At 41.2% G+C, this 18,063-nt stretch overlaps 1 protein-coding gene across 2 annotated transcripts in view; it reads right to left on the bottom strand.

Moving 5' to 3' along the window:
- Window positions 1-18,063, bottom strand: part of lmf1 (lipase maturation factor 1) — a 538,909-nt gene that overhangs the window by 73,604 nt on the left and 447,242 nt on the right. For both annotated transcript variants that reach the window (XM_080206431.1, XM_080206432.1), the window contains exons 6-7: window positions 8,649-8,832; window positions 2,177-2,330 (exon numbers count right to left, since the gene is read on the bottom strand). In XM_080206431.1, coding sequence (XP_080062557.1) covers window positions 2,177-2,330; window positions 8,649-8,832 — 338 coding nt within the window. The remainder of the gene's footprint in view (window positions 1-2,176; window positions 2,331-8,648; window positions 8,833-18,063) is intronic.

Genomic DNA, 18,063 nt, shown 5'->3' with positions numbered 1-18,063 from the left:
TTCAAGTATTTATCCAATTCTATTTCTTAACCATACTACTGAATCTATTTTCACTCTTTCGATCAGTGCAGATCACAAAAAACTTCATGTGTAAAAATTGTTTCCTTGCGTAACCTCTGCATTCTTTGCCAACCATCTTAAATCTGTGTCCTCCTGCTATCATCAACCCTGGGTTGTCCTGTTTAGATAAGAAAAGAATAAGGAGAGATTTGGTGGAAGTATTCAAAATCACGAGTGGACAGGGAGAAACAGCTCCCATTGGTGGAAGAGACGTGGATCAAAGGACACCAATTTAACATGATGGGCTAAAAAACAGAGGCAACATGAGGAAAAGCTTTTTTACACAGAGAGTAATTAGGATCTGGAATGCATTGCCTGAGAGGTGGAGGCAGGTTCAATTGTGGCTTTCAAAAAAGGGGATTGGATAATTACTTGAAGAGATTTGCACAGCAATGGGGAAACAGCAGGGAAGTGAGACTAGCTAAGTTGTTCTCGCAGAGAGCCAGTACCGACTTGATGAGCCAAATGGCCTCTTCCTATGCTGCAACTATTCTACAATTCTGCCTCAGTAGCTGTTACTGTTTCACTCTATCAAAATCATTCATAATTTTGAATACTTCCATCAAATTTCCTCTTAATTTTCCCTGTACTAAGGACAACTGTAGCTTCTTCAGTTTCTCCAGCTGCTTGAGGCCCTTATGAGATGAGAGGCAGGGGTATCAAGAGAAAGCTCAGGCAAAACAGACTATTAAGACTCCCTCACTCCGGAATGGGATATCAGGCAGACAGTAAAATTAGGCACCTTAGCAGCACTGCCAAGCTAGTCATCACACCACCTTCACTGGGATTTACCCATGGTGAGAGAGGCCCATCCATGGGTCAATTAAGGGCAACTTAAAATCTCCTCCTCTCATAGAATCATAGAACCCTACAGTGCAGAAAGAGGCCCTTCGGCCCATTGAGTCTGCACCGACTACAATCACACCCAGGCCCTACCCCCATATCCCTCCACATTATTACCCGCTAATCCCTCTAACCTAAGCATCTTAGGACACTAAGGGGCAATTTTTAGCATGGCCAATCAACCTAACCCACACATCTTTGGACGTGGGAGGAAACCAGAGCACCCGGAGGCAACCCACGCAGACACGAGGAGAATGTGCAAACTCAACACAGACAGTGACCCAAGCCAGGAATTGAACCCCGATCCCTGGAGCTATGAAGCAGCAGTGCTAACCACTGTGCTACCGTGCCGCCCAAATCCTGTCGTCGCTGGAATATTATTTGTGGATGGGAGGTGCCAATGTCACGTGGCAAGGCCAGCAGGTAAAACCTGGCAGGCCTTTTTGTGGGCTAAAGGGAGGGGACTTCCTGTGTTCAACAGGACCTGCATTCCCTGATAAACTCAACCTCTCCACCCAACTTGTTCCAAAACCGTGGGTCTTACCATGATGACCAAGTCCCTGACTTCTCTCTTTGGAAACTGGCTGCACTCTAAGCAACGGCCGCTATTACCTGCGGCTACCACTGGGACTAGAATGCTTCTGGCCATTGGATTGGTCAGCCACTCATGGAGGCACAGCTTCCTTTCAAATGGGGGCCCAAGTTCTGACAAACCAAGCAAGCAAAGGGAGGCTCGCCAGCAACTTTTCTGTCAGGTGGGCAAAGCCACCATTCTGCATAAAATAACTTTTTTTAAAGTTTATTTATTAGTGTCATAAATAGGCTTACATTAACACTGTAATGAAGTTGGTGTGAAAATCCCCTAGTTGCCACAGTCTGGTGCCTGTTCGGGTACACTGAGGGAAAATTTAGCATGGCCAATGTACCTAATCAGCGCGTCTTTCAGACTGTAGGAGGAAACTGGAGCACCCGGAGGAAACCGGAGCGCCCGGAGGAGAACATGTAGATTCTGCATAGACAGTGACCCAGGCCAGGAATTGAACCCAGGTTCCTGGTGCTGTGAGACAGCAGTGCTAACCACTGTGCCACCTTGACAGTATTATAAATAAGTGACAGAACCAGTCAGCAGTGAACTGGGATAAAAATCATAGTAATAATAAAACTAGTTAATTAGACCAGGGATGCCTCAGATAGAATAAGCAATGACAGCGAGATAACGCAAACTTAAAGGATAACAATATTATTACATAATGTAACTGTTCCTACTTCGCACCTTCCAAAGGCTCCATAAGTGTTGACAATTCGTAATGGATTAAAGGAAGTGTTCATCATTTGTTTTGAGCTGAGCAAGTTTACGATGACTGGCAGACTGAGGTAGGCTATAAGAACCCCAAAGGACACATTCAACGCCCGTCGAATAAAGGCACCTGAAGAAATAAGACAGAAAACAAAATTATTTTAATACTTTTTGTGAGTCAAAAATAAGATTCAGAACTGAAGGGGGTTATCTGGGGGGATGAATTTTATTAGAGGAATATCAGAATTACTGAACAAAACAGAGTCCAACTCATTTATCTCTTCCCATCATGCTAGTTGCATGATGTGATGACAATGGAGTTATGGATTAATCATAGCAATCAATCTCTATTGATTAGTCTGCAATACACCCAGACATGACATAAGGAAACCCTCAGTGATGGAAAGTCCAACATCACCTGTGCCTTCCAAATGGATTTCACTATGTGTGATTTCAAAGTCAGCCATTCCTTGTGGGGAAAATAAAGACTTGCATTTAAATTGCATCTTTCAAAACGTCCGCATATCCCAAAGTGCTTTACAACCAATGACATAATTTTTTTTGAAGTGTTTAAAGATGGCCAATTCCTGCAATGCAAGGTTCCACAAACAGAAACAAGATAATGATCGGATAATCTATTTTAGTTGGTTGAGGCAAAAATGTTGGGGAAGACATTGGGCTAAACTCCCGCTACTGAGATGAGGGACAGACAGAACTTCATTTAAACGCCTCGTCAAACAGTGCAGCACTCTCAGTCCAAAAGCAAGGCGCCCCCTTCTCAGAGCAGGGGAAGAGGAAAAGCGATGATCGACCACTTTACTGTTTCTTCCCTCTCAACAACTGAGCAACAGCAATATTCTAGGACATTGGAGTGATGTTCCATGTTCACTGCTTCTAGTTAAAGTGTAGAAGCACAAAGAAACAGTCAGGCATATTTCCCCATTATGTTTACACTTCTGTTATATAAATCAAACAGAAGTACTCCTTGCCAGTGAAATGTGACCCATAAGAGTCGAGCGGGAACCCTAGTATCAATGCTAATACATTGGAAAGCCTTTCTCTGAATCTCTGTCTCTCCAGCACTCTCTTCTCCTTTAATAAGTTCCTTAAAGCCCACCTTCTTGGCTTGCCCTAATACCACTTGAACTGATCTTGTTTGGTAATTGCGCCAATGAAGTGCCTTGCAACACTTTGCTTTGTTAAAGGCACTATACAAATGAAATCTGTTGTTCCTGTCACATTGCAATTTCATTTTGAATAGTTAAATATTTAACAAGTGAGATAGGCTGGATCATGCTCTGGTCTGCATGCTGTACCATCTACAAGATCCACTGTGGGATCTCACCAAGCCTCCTTGGATAGCACCTTCCAAACCAAGAAGGGCAAGGGCAGCAGACACATGGGGGCACTGCCACTTGAAAGTTCCCCTTCAAACCACTCACCATCCTGATTTGGAAAAATATTCTTTCAGTGTTGCTGAGTTAAAATCCTAGAAGCCCCTCTTGTGGATGTACCTGCACCATATGTACTTCAGCGGTTCAGGAAGGCAGCACACCACCACCTTTACAAGAACAACTAGGAATGGAGAATGAATGCTGGCCTAGCCAGCAACGTCCATATCCCTTGAATTAATTCTTTTAAAAACCCAGGTTGGTCTGCACTTCTCATTTCAATACAAATCAGATCTTGGATTAGTAAAGGAGAACTGCATAATGGCAATAGCAGCTGATTGGCTCCAAAAAGACCAGCCTGGGTTTTTAAAAAATTAATTCAAGGGATATGGACTTTGCTGGCTAGGCTAGCATTCATTGTCCATCCCTAGTTACTCCAGTGAAGGTGGTGGTGTGCTGCCTTCCTGAACTGCTGCAGTCGATATGATGCAGGTACATTCACAAGAGGGGCTTCCAGGATTTTAACTCAGCATAACTGAAGGAACAATAATATTTTTCCAAATCAGGATGGTGAGTGGCTTGGAGGGAACTTCCAAGTAGCAGTGTTCCCATGTGTCTGCTGACCTTGTCCTTCTTGGTTTGGAAGGTGTTATTCAAGGAGTCTTGGTGAGATCCCACACTGGATCTTATAGATGGTACACACTTATGGCACATATTTGTGACTGGCAAGAGAACCACCAGTGCCCACACGGTGTTTATCATGTACCAAATGACAAGTGAGCAGAAGCAAAACCCCAACGTAACACCATACTTAATATCCAATGGGAACCCAAAATATTTTCTGTTAAAAAGTGGTGATACCAATAACTAACTGTATAAAGTTTAAAATAAGTTACTGATAATCACATTAACAAAGTGCAACTCAAAGGGATTTTGGAGAACGTGATGTTTTAGTGAAAAATCTTATTCTGCAGTTGTTATCTCACAGACTTGGGCAATGTAGTACTTGGTATGAAGTTAGAGATATCACTGCACCAATCAGTCAAATGGTACAGTTAAATTTACATGGTCAACTATGGCTTTCTCTTATTTATTTTATCAGTTCCTGTTGCTCAGTATATGCTTGTTTGCTAGGGCAAAGTTTTCCAAAGATTTTAAAGATGGGTTTGTATCTTGATAAAATTTATTGACCTTTTACTGTTGAACTCCCAGGTGAAAGCTATAAATTACATTCCTGATGCTTTGGGAAAATCTTACTGACGGTCAATTTAAATCTGCTGGAATAGGACTTAAAGTAATAGTAAAGTCACCTTAGCCCCAGATGACTATGAGCTGCTCTCATCTTCGAGGGGGGGAGAGCTGACTGGTGGTGATTACCCTGAGGATCACCACATCCTGCCTACAGCAGGAACGGCTCTGATTGGGTTGGTAGGGAACATATGTGCCAGATAATGATCATCGCGATCAAGAGGATGTCAGTCAGGTACTGATGATCGTCAACGATACCATCATTGCCAAGACGCTCTCTCTCAACTTCTTGAGGGACATCACAGACTAGAAGCTTAGATGAACCTGCCATGTAAAACCCTGTGGCTCAACACAAGGACAGAGGCTGGGCACTTCGCAAAAAGCAGCTTGCTCCTCATCCCTCAGAGCCTTGTGAAAGGCTCAGTTCAGAAGTGTTAGAAAACACTCATCACAGTCACTATAAGTGCAGTCGCAGAAACATGAAAGAAGGTTTGCTACCATCCAATTCAATGGACTACCACTCCGTGAACACGCAAAAGTTGTGAGTCCATTGCAACTGCAGAATGTGATGCAGAAGCCGACCAAATGTATTTCAACAGCAGCCACCCCCCGCCTTTCCCACCCACAATCTTGACCACCGAGAAGAATATGACAAGCTATATTGTGCAAGCACCGTCACCTTCAATAATTCCCTCAAGTCTCTGACCATTCTGATCTGAAGATGTATCACTATTCTTTTGTTGTTGCTAGGTCAATGTTCTGGAGTTCTCTATATAAACCCTCATTGTGTGAGCACTCTTTTCCATCACTACTTTCTCAGGGCAATTAAGAGTGGACAATAAATGTAGCCTGCCAGCATCACTGTCATACATCCCTGAGAATAAATTTTAAGAAGCAAAACTTAGCCAGTAGTGTTTCAGTGTAGTCAAAGGATATGTGTGCTCAGCAGTACAGAGTGGAGTCTGATTGGATCACAAAGTGTTAATTGCATAGAATCTGGTAATTCAAACCAACTTGTCCATGATGGCTGTATGTGAGCCTCAACCTATCTCTCTTCAGCTAATGCCATGAACATATCCTTCTATTCTTCTCTCTCTTATGTTTGTCTAGCTTCCTCATAAAGGGCAGGCTATTCTCAAGTACACCCTGCAGCAATGAGTTTCACATTCTAACTAATCTCTGAATAAAAAGGCTTTCCCTGAATTCCCTATTGGATTTATTAGTGACTACCTTATATTAATAACCACTGGTTCTGGCCTCGCACACAATTTTTAGACTTATTCTCTGCTTCTCCATCCTGCTCTAACTAAGACAGGAAACGTAATGATTCATTATGAGTGCATTTTGTACAACAATGCTGCCTTAAGATTAGCTGCTATGGGTTGTATGCAGCAATCATTATCTACAGTACACTATTTAAAGGCCTTTGCACATTTCCATAGATCACTCTGGCCTCATTGCCATACTGACGGTCCTCATTTATATTTGACAAAAGGCCGTTGCCACTCTTTCAGAGCGGGGAGAAAACAAAGGCAATATCAGTGGTACAGCCTTTTGCTTTTTTCAAGGCTCTGACTATCAAATCAAAGCCGCATTCTTTACAAATTGGAATTTTAGTAACTATAAAATTCAACAGTAATCACTCAGTGTAACATGAAGCAAATCTGGCTTTCATTTCATTTCAATCCAAAGACATTAACATTCGGGTCTGCTAAATTAACTTTTCCCAAAGCACAACTGCCATAAATGAATATTTATTAAATGCACGTTCTTGATATATTGGTCATTACAGCAAAAATAATGAGCCATAGTGACAGCACGGAGCCAAGCGTTCAGTTGTTAGACTGGCACGGGGTACTCATAATGAACTAATAGCGTCCATTTAAAACAGGTGCTAATGCAATGTTTTAATTGCACATATACTGTGACACACGTGCACAATTACAATTTTAAAAACAATCATGCAATAATATGAAGGCAACCATGGTGACAATATAATGTGGTCGTTACTCCTTAATGTGCAACAGGTTTATTTAAAAAACAATCAAATTGGAAGGGGATTTGGTGAACTATTAGAGGAAAGCTTAGACTTTACAATGCAATGCTGCTGATCTCAATTGGGTGACAGCAGGAACACTGAAATTTTGGTTCAGTGATGTGGTGGGGCTTGGAAGTGGGAAATTGGAATGTTTATTTATCCTGTAACATCCAAATGCACGCATGGGAAAGTGACAGAACGTGGAAAGGACAGGTAAGAGTCTATGCGTACATTTAGCTGACTGCGACCATCCCTCTGAATGGTTGAGCTCCTATAATGTGTGTCAAGCCTATGGTAACTATATCTTAGAAGGCATCAACACCTTCAGATAGATGAGGAGAAAGGTCATAGAGTTAGCTATCTAAACGCTATTAGCACCTCTCAACCATTCCTTGTTTTTATGTTCTATATGTAAAGGGTAGGTGGGAAAGACAGTTCGCATTGTATTCTCCTTTTAATAAAGTTAGGCATGTAAAATAACATTCATAAATTACTTCAACTATATCAGTGAAATTTGATAGAAACAGTTTTCAAGCTGCTTCCCAGTTACTGCAAAAACTCAGGTGAGTGGGTACGTAGAATATAGAAGGGGAACACAAGACAGAAAAGATTAGAAGATTATGCTATCATTTGAAGAAGGAGAAGGCCCACATAGACCATCCCATACCTTAATGTTTTCAGATTATTTGCCTTCAACAGCTTTCATTGACATTAACTGCACTCAAATGCAATCATTTTGACAAGTCTGAGGAAAGCGGGGCCGGGCCCGACCGGGGAAAGCGGGGCCGGGCCCGACCGGGGAAAGCGGGGCCGGGCCCAACCTCGACCGGGGAAAGCGGGGCCGGGCCCGACCGGGGAAAGCGGGGCCGGGCCCGACCGGGGAAAGCGGGGCCGGGCCCGACCGGGGAAAGCGGGGCCGGGCCCGACCTCGACTGGGCCCGACTGGGGAAAGCGGGGCCGGGCCCGACCTCGACTGGGCCCGACTGGGGAAAGCGGGGCCGGGCCCGACCAGGAAAATGGAGCCAGGCCTGAGGAAGACAGAGCAGTGCAGAGGCTGAAGGAAAGGAGAGGTGAAAGAGTGTAGTGGCTAGAGAGAGTGGGTGGGTCAATGGTCAAGGGAGTGTTTGGACCTGGAGCTTTGGTGAGTGGGTGGGTGAAGACTAAAATTAATTAAAAACTGACAGGGATCAGGTGGTACTCAAGCATATACTGTACTGTGAACCATTTTTTTGGGACAAAATGGTAGACGGGATATCTTTGAGCACACGGGATATCTTTGATATCAAATTTGATATCAACTTCATTTCAAATCAGAACTATTAATGTCAAATTGTAATTAACAGTATTGAATATACATGAATGCAAAAATGACGTCAACTTTTTCGGGTAGGGAAACACTGGTATGGACCATTTGGTCTGAATGATCTATGTTGTAAACTTTATGCAAAAATTATTCATTTTTGAGTTTGGGTATTTATGAGGCAAGCTGATCCAAACTAATTCAATTCAATTCACATTTGGTTTGGAATTCAGATTCAATCCCATCTCTAAACTATTCTTTAGTTTATTTACTAAGCACCATTGACTGACATCTGTAAGTATGTTCTGCCTAATGGAAGTGATGGCAGGATCAGTTGACATTTTGAGATCAAGACTGACTGTGAGAAGGACCCAAAGCTTTGTAGTGAATGAGCTAAAGGAATAAAAGGAAAGTTCATGGAAAAGGCATATGTCAAAAAAATTGGATAGGCTGTTAATCAAGATCACATACCATAATGAGTAGGTGGTTTCTGACCCAGTGCCTCCTTAGCTTGAATCTTAGATACTTGATCTTTGACCCCTCCTTGTCTCGAGCCAAAGAGAAAGGCCAGATTGGAGTCGTCAAAGCAGGCAATATTTGGAACAATAGTCAACCAGTTCAAGAAGCTGAGATTCCCACTTATGATGAGCAAGACCTGTAGAGAAGGGAGGAAAATCAGATTTACAGCTGCATTATACCAAGGAAGTGACACTATGAAGCTCTTGTACACATTATACAGTTTATTTTGTTGATATAGTGTTCAATTATTATCAAGTCACTTTATGGCATAGCCCATTTTTTATTGCATTATGTCAAAACACCAAACCATTCTCTATTTCATTCTATATACTGTACGTCAGTGTGTTTTATAAATAATAGAACACAAATCTTGTCTTTTCTTTCTTATATTGTGACATGTCAACAAATCCAATGTTAAATGTAAACAATTTTCTTGGCTTGCATAAGTAGGAATTTCTATCCTCAGAAGCATGGTATTAAATTCCTGATAAACTGTGTATTCACAGGCACTCGTAAAACTTTAATCTTCCTATTGTTCTCTGTTTTGCCAATTTAGACTTCTTCCTGTCTCTCCAAATTAGACGCCATTATAGGAGTTCTCTAATCTTCTAATTCATACACCTTTTGCTTGCATTTTGTTGCTCCATAATTTCATTCTGATTTATGACAACAACTTGCCTTAACACACTTTAATGAGAGAGATGGAAGAGCAGATAACAGGGGAAAAATGCTGAGTTTTGGGATTTTGATTTGATTTGATTTATTGTCACATGTACTCAGAGACAGTGAAAAGTATTGCTGTACAGTTAAAACATACCATTCATAGAGTTCATAGGGGAGAAGGAAATGAGAGGGTACAGAATATAGTGTTACAGTCACAGCTAGGGTGTAGAGAGATCAACTTAATTTAAGGTAGGTCCACTCAAAAGTCTGATGGCAGCAGGGAAGAAGCTGTTCTTGAGTTAGTTGGTACGTGACCTCAGACTTTTGTGTCTTTTTCCTGATGGAAGAAGGTGGAAGAGAGAATGTCCGGTATGTGTGTGGTCCTTGACTATGCTGGCTGCTTTTTGAGGCAGCAGGAAGCATAGACAGAGTCAATGGATTGAAGGGTAGTTTGAGTGATGGACTGGGCTACATTCACAACCCTTTGTAGTTTCTTGGTCAGAGCAGGGGCCATACCAAGTTGTGATACAACCAGAAAGGATTTTTTTTTATGGTGCATTTGTAAATATTGGACAGAGTCATAGAAGACATGCCAAATTTCATTAGCTCCCGAGAAAGTAAAGGTGTTGGTGGGTTTTCTTAACTATCATGACCGTGTGGCAGGACCAGGGCAGTTTCCTTTGGTATTCTTGACATCTAGAAACTTGAAGTTCTCGACTATTTCCACTTCATCCCCATTGATGTAGACAGGGTATCTCCTCCACTACTTTTCCTGAGATTGATGACAGATTATTGTCATAGCGCCAGTTAACCAGATTCTCTATCTCTTTCCTGTACTCCATCTCATCATTATTTGAGATCCGACCCATTAAGGTGGTATCATCAGCAAACATGAAAATGGAATTAGAGCAGAATTTGGCTACATAGTCATAAGTATATAAGGTATATTGTAAGGAGCTAAGGGCACAACCTCGTACAGTACTACTGTTGAGATTGATCATGGAGGAGGTGCCATTGCCTATCCTGACTGATTGCAGTCTGTGAGGGAGAAAGAGATGTGGGGGCATGACTGAAAATAGTCAAAGCAATGATGAACCTCAACCCACTGGAGAACAATCAGAAGGCCTTGAAAGAGACATCATTGAAAAACATGGTCGAAATTTGACCAAATACGGCCTTAAACAAACAGACCTAGTCCTGAAGTTCAAGGCCAGCCCAAAGTTAGGTATTAAAATATTGATAAAGCCTAAGTCTTTAACAGGCAGCTCAGGTGTTTGAATGGAGAGATCACTGGGCCACTGGCAGGCCAGTGTTGAGAGGAAGGTTGCAAGAGGTAACGAGTTGGAGGGTGATTATTACCACTATGGAGCCAGTGGGTGTAGTGTGAGGGATAACGTCAGAAGCATACATGACGCTGATGCAATGAAGTTAGATCACATGACTGAGAAAGACGGGAGATCTTGAAGCAAGCAGAAGCTCTTACCTCAGTCAAGGTCCAAATGCATAAGTGCTTGCTGCAAATGGTTCTGGTTAAAATGACTATGAACTGGAACAGCATACTATTCCTCCTGAGTTTACAGGAAGGAGTTTTAATAAAAAAAACTACTTTTTTTTTGCAACGGGCAATGAAGAATTTTGAAGTTGTTGCTGTTCAATTTTACAGGAGGGCTTTAAACAGACATCAGACCCTTCATTTTATTTACAAGGGACCTGATGCATATTTTCGATGGTTGTCAATTCATTCTGTCCCAAATCAAGTTGGATGCTTTTCAGTCTTGGGATGTGGTGCATTTGTCCCCATCTTTGGACTTTGTTGTCTCTGCAGTTATGTGCCCCTCAAACGGGCAAAATCCAGTTTCCACATCATGAAACATTAAACATATTAACAAGGTAAACCCTGATTAAAACCTGATCAAAGTAAACCAGGGAAGTAGGCTCAGTTGATAGAATGTGAAAGTATGGAAATTAAATTTAAAACAAATTTCAGGCAGAGCTTCTGTGTTGAGAGAACTGTGCTTAGACAAAGGAGCAGAGGCTGGAAATAGAGAATAGATCCTACAACTACACAGTTGAGGTACTAATGAAAGCAAGGCATTTTTTCATCACTAACTTCATAATAAGCTTTTATCACTTACAAATCCTTTTTGTCTGCTTTGCTATGAACCACTGTGTTTAAACAAAAGAAAAATAACAAAAGGGACAAATCAAGTTAGAGCAATAAAGTCAGGAGCAGTCAAACAAAACAAACGTTCAAAAGACATTTAGAAAGTCAGTGGTATCATATGTTGGTTCTCGAAGGTCACCTCATGAAAACTAAAACTGTAATTCTAAGCAAGAAGTTGTGGGGGAACACTGATTGGTGATATACACATCCTGGACTGTTTGCTTTATTTGGATGACAATTTGGGTGGGCTGACTCTTCCTGGAATTTGCAGCGGCTATTCCACATCAACTCAGCATAAGAGAATCTAGGTTTGTCTTATCGACACCTTCCCTGGGAGAGGAGGCACTTGATGATGTGTTTTCACAGGATAACACTTTGCTAAATCAATGTGTTCTGGTCATGGGAGCAGCAATCCCCACTAAAACAGCCTGTCTAACTGTTAATCATCTTGAGAATTCTTCCACCATCTTTTTCCAAATGAAATCACAGAAACGGCATAACTGAAGAAATTCCTGAATGAATTAAATTTGCTGTGTTGGTCCAATGTACAGTGACCAAATAGGATGTGGACAAGTGCGGCAGATTAAGCAGGATGAGGAATTCTCCTTTAGATACTGTCATTTTCAAAAAATGCTTGGGTAAGAAGCAGAAAAATGTAACAAATTACAGAGTGCGTCATTCTCAAACGAAAAGGCTCAGTATCAGCCGAGCATTGATATTGACTGTACTTGTGTAGGAGAGTTAACAGAAGGCAGCACCCAGCTTGTGAAAGATAATGCGTTAGCCTGGGAAGATAGCAACAATGTACAGATGCCAGTGGGAGTGTATTGAGGGAAAGCGTAGAAATTTGCACACACTGCTGTTATCAACCCATTTTAGACTTTTTTTTGATATGCAACCTGCTACTACAGGTCATTTTGCCTGAATAACCCTTATCTCATGATGTCCCCCTCCATTTTTCAGACTGAGTGCCCAAACTGAAGAAGTTGCTGATGGTGGAAGCTGAACTATGGTACAGGGGCCCCCTTTACTTTATCAAACTTGAGGGCAGTGGTTTATGGTAAATGTAAAAAAATTTAAGATTGCGTTGGATGCATCTTATCAGCCAGTTTTGTAGTGATCTTGTTACAAGTGATGTCAAGCATCCAGTGGTTCATTGTTCTATTTGACTGTGGGCTTTGACTGAGATTGTCATCATAATAAACATTCAATCAAAGGTTTCCAAATTATGTCGATGTTCTCTTGTGCCAAACAAAATGCATAACTTTTTTTCTTAACCTTTAACTGGGACTTCAGACAAAAGATTTTAGAAACATGATATTATTGAGATTGTGTCATTGCTTTACTATTTTACTAGGACACAATGCTAGGCAACTTCAAATACAATGATTTACCAGCTTAAAATGCAATTTACTCACAGAAAGATGTATTTCTTTAAAAAACCAACTCAGAGTATTGGATTGTGTACATGGTAATGTTATGTCAACTTTTTATTTAAACCCAATTAAACTAGTGGCCAAACTTTCTGGATGTTTGTAAAATCCCATAATGGGTAATAAAAGACTCCTCACAGCCTCCAGTTCTTCCAGCACAGGGAGTCTATATGAAGATGTATGCAATTTAGACAATTAGTCATTAGACATTTACTTTGCAAAGTACTTTATTCCAAGCCTCCTTGCCTGTTACAGAATAGCCAATTAATTGGCCAGGATTTGGACAACTTCCCAGTCTCTGTCATCCTAAAGTTTCCCATTGTGTTACTTCCCAAGATGTATGCTTTAATGTAATTGATTATGAAGTCATTTGAATAAAAGGTAAGCATAAAACTAATTCAAGTTCCCCAAAAGCTTTTTGATCATGCAAGGTGTAACTACACAATGGAAAATCGTTCTGAAAGGTATTTTCTCAAAAGAGTTTGTGTAAATGTAAGTTCCACATCCTTTCACTGCAGGGAAAAATAAAAGCCCAGAAATCTGAAGGAAAGATTCCTTTCGGCAGATCCTTGTCAGGATGGGACATGCACCTTTGTGTTGACAACAGTTCATATTCCAGGGTCAAGGTGCATTTAAACATTACAGATCTGGGAACAATGCCAATTATAGGACCAAAAGAACTTGCATATGTACTTTTGGAACATTCCACAACCTAAGGAGGTCCCAAAGTACTTCACAGCCAATGAAGTACTTCTGAAATGCAGGCACTATTATAATGTAGGAAAACAGGGGCCAATTTGTACAAAACAAGTTTCTACTAATAAGTGACATGATATTGACCAGATTAGCTGTCCTGGTTACAGTGGTTAAAGACTAAATATTGGTCCAGGATACCAAGAAAATTTGGCCACCTTCCAGTGATTTCTTCATGAGATCAACAACTGACACTTGGGGCCTCATGTGAATGTCTCATCCAAAAGATGGTATGAACGTGCGACACTCCTGCAATGCTGCACTAATGTATCAGCCTAGATTGTATGCTCAATATTTTGGAGTGTGATTTGAAATCACAACCTTCAAACTTAATGGTGTGAGCCCCACCACTGAGTCAAGGCTAACATAATTATTGCCCAGCTTGTGAAGGGATGAGTTTCACTACAACCCATTTCGTGGTGTTAGTGGGCTCACAGAACCAGGCAGTGACTCAGAAAATCAAAATATTGCCCAAGGATCTATACATCAGCTTCCTGAAAGCAATGTGGGATTTATGACTTTTGAGAAAAGTATTTTCCAAAATCTCTCCTCATGGCCTTTAGCAATGAAGAATGCCAGATATGCATGTATTTCTTAAGACCAGTTATGGCATGGATAAACATGAAATATGTTACGATTTTCTCAGCATACTATACAGTAGGTATTTGCTCATCCCCATTTGTGAGACTTCACAGCCAATTAAATAGTGACAACCAGGTATACTGGGCTGGATTTTACGGTTGGTAGCCTGCCCATGAAAGATCCGGCTGCCCAGTGGCCATTTTACACTTGACAGCCTTATGCCTCCATCTGGGGAGGAAGACCCGCCACTGGGACCTAATAGCCAATCTGATTGGCCAGCAGCTCTGTTGTTCCAGCAGCGCCAACTTCAGGCAATAGCCACTACTGGGAACAGCTAGAATCCAAAAAAGTGGTTGTGGATACCGGACTGAAGGTGACTTCGGGGTATCGTGGGATCTGATTGGCAGTTCCCAGCAAGGTGAGTTGTTTGAGTGGCTCAGTGGTTGGGGGGGATGGGATGGAGCCGCCTAACCCACTTCCTGCCTGACACCAGCTCATTTAGTGCTTGCTGGACTACCTATTTGGCCTAGGCCTCCCCTTGTCACAAATAAAATTGAGGCTATGGAGCAAAGGTTTCACATCAGGAGCATCTGATACAGATGTAACTACTGATGTAACCATGATGCAAGTCACAAAGAGACTGAGATCTGGTAGGAAACAGAGGTACAACCTTGTGAAGAGTACAGAGATGTATATAGATCTACAAATATACAAGAATGTTTTTTTCTACAGTCTATGGTTGCATTCTTAGTGTAACAGGCAAACCCGAAAGAAACCCAAATTAGACCCCAAACACAAGACAAAACATGGTGGCAGCTGGTGGTTTCCGTCAACTATTTTTATGCAGCATCTGAAACAATGACAAGGCTGGACGAGGCACTTAAGTGGCAATTAACTGGCCATTTAAGTATCTTAGTAGGCCCAGGTACAAGTAGGTCACAGGCATCTCCACCAACCTCCAATAAAGTGGGCAGCAAGGCATTAGGCAGACCATATACTGTGTATTACGAGACCCCCACCATCAAACACGATATCAGGCGGCCATCTTGCACACCAACGGTGTACATGGGTAGGTGATGAAGCTAATCACTAAATTTGGAGCATTCAATTAGATAATGTGCCGCTTGACAATTCTTAATCAAGGTATGAGATGATTCAACTGGCAAATGCCACACATTATACTCCAAAAGTAGTTCTGGCACACTAACATTGAACTTACCTTAACTAATTATGGCAAAAGTCCATAATAAAATTCAAGCTATATACCTTCTGTGCAAACACAATACATTTCCTTTAAATATGCTGTATAAGCACTATTTTGACCAAGTAAACACTTACAAGTAAACTAAGAAATTGTCATCCATCAAACCAATCTCTTCTAAATTTCTTATCAGAGTCTGTTACTGTAATTAGATTACATAAATATACAACTAGCCTTAACTTGGTCATCAATTTTCAAATATAAGACTTCACTGACTAAACAAAAATGTGAAGTCCAAACATCAGCAATGGCGTTACTCCTTTTTAATGTCCAAGATTGTGAACATGAACCATCCGTCCTCTGTTCATCACCACAGCATTGGCTGCCGTGCCCTCCGCTGCTTATAGCTCTGGGACTTTTTTTCCTCATACCTTTTAAGGCTCCAATGAGACACTCCTTTAAACCTAACTCTTTGATTAAGCACTGGGTCCCCAGTCCTAATTTCTCATGGGGTGAAATCTGGAAACTTTTACTAACTTTGGGGGCAGTGTATAAATGTGAATGGTCATTGATGTTCACAAGCTGCGAGGGACCTACCTACTTCCAATAGGTTTTTTAAAATTTCAGTTTGCTGGCTTCCATTTATACATCTTTTGCTGTCAGGATCCCTAGGCTATTAATCCAGAAATTCAGCTGATGTTCTGGAGGTTCCCGGGTTCTAATCTCACCACGGTGGATGGTGGAATTTGAATTCAATGAAAAAATCTGGAATTAAGAATCTAGTGCTAACCATGAAACCATTGTCAGAAAAACCCATCTGGTTCACTAATGCCATTCAGGAAAGGAAGTCTGCCCCTCCTTACATGTCTGGCCAACATGTGACTTCAGAGCCACAGCACTATGGTTGATTCTTAACTGCCCTCTGAACAAGAGCAACTAGGGATGGGCAATAAATGCTGGACCAGCCAGCGATACCCATGTCGCACAAAATAATTTAAAAAAGAGCTCAAATGAATCATATTGATTTATATAACTCATTTAGAGGTAAATTTATTTACAAACAGGGAAAGAATTTCAGATCAGCTCGATGCTTTGCTCGAATAACATTAATCTCAGTGAGAAATGTTTAGTTTTGTGAAGGGTGCACGGTTGAGCTCACGTGGTTTTGCCTTGCGTTGCAAGGAGCTTTCCTATTACAAGCGTTTAATCCAGTAGCTCCTCCACATTAAATGGAGGAGGAAGTTCATCCTGAGCCATTTCTTCAAACCTCTTTGCAATGGCAGAGTTGACTGGCCGCTGTGTCTTTTTATATTTGGAGTTTGACTTGCATTCAATTGTAAAACAAAGCTTAAACTGTTCCTTTTCTATTGATGTCAAGTTATGCAATCACTCATTTTAACAGTGATTTTTCTTTCAATTTAGTACAATTTAATTGATGCATATTACAAAAATAGTCCATAACAAAAATCTGAGTGTATCAGTCCAAAAATAGATGCTGATTGCTTTAAATGGACCAAAAACATGAGATACTGCTGGCAAAATGGTGAAACAAAAGGAAAAAACACCTGCATTCATATAGCGCTTTTTCTGACTTCAGGGTCTCTCCAATTACTATACAGACAATGGAATAGTGAAGTGTTCCATTGTTGTAATGTAGGAACTGTGGTAGCAGATTTTTCATTTGACAAAATCCCTCAAACAACATTAACCAGTTAATTCTGCTGGTTGGGAGAATAAATATAGAGCAGGAAACAAGGGAGAACTTCCTTGTCCTTCTCCGAAGTAGTGTCTTGGAATCATCTGTGTCCATCTAAGACAGCGAATGGGACTTTGGTTTAACGTTTCACCTGAAACACAGTGCCTCCTAAGAGCTCAGAACTCCCTCAATTCTGCATGTGTGCTTCAGCCTAGATTACAAGATCAAGTCTCTGGAGTGAGACTTGAATCCAAAGGAATTCTGATTCAAAGGAATTCTGATTCAAAGGAAAGAGGGCTACCCACTGAGACATAGTTAAACACCTCCTCCATGAAGGGGGAATTTAAAAAAAATGAAACATCAGGAAAAAATTCAAAAACGTCCAATCTGCTGCTTAAAGAGGTGAATTCATCTCTCAAAGCCCATTACGACAATTCATTTACTGTCTCTCTCTTGTGTAGAGCCTTTATGCAAAATACTTTCCAGGGCATCACTGCAGGAGTCCCTCAGGGTAGTGTCCTAAGCCCAGCCATCTTCAGTTGTTTCATCAATGGCCTTTCCTTCATTATAAGGTCAGAAGGAAGGGTGTTTGCTGATGATTGCACAATGTTCAGCACCATTGGCAACTGAAGCATTTGTGTGCAAAAGCAGCAAGACCTGGACAATATTCCAGGCTTGGGCTGACAAGTAGCAAGTAACATTTGCACCACACAAGTGCAAGACAATGAGCATCTCCAACAAGAGATTATTTAACCATCACCCTTTGACATTCAATGCATTTTCATCACCGAATTCTCTATTAACAACATGTTGTGGTTTACCGTTGACCATTGTTTTCACTGGAAAGAAGGAGGATGAGGGGAGACCTAGATAGA

The sequence above is a fragment of the Carcharhinus amblyrhynchos genome, chromosome 18 (genome assembly GCF_965287045.1).
Source record: "Carcharhinus amblyrhynchos chromosome 18, sCarAmb.v2.hapA, whole genome shotgun sequence".
Classification (NCBI taxonomy): domain Eukaryota; kingdom Metazoa; phylum Chordata; class Chondrichthyes; order Carcharhiniformes; family Carcharhinidae; genus Carcharhinus; species Carcharhinus amblyrhynchos.
Note: the sequence above shows the minus strand (reverse complement) of the source record. Positions and strands in the feature narration are given on the sequence as shown.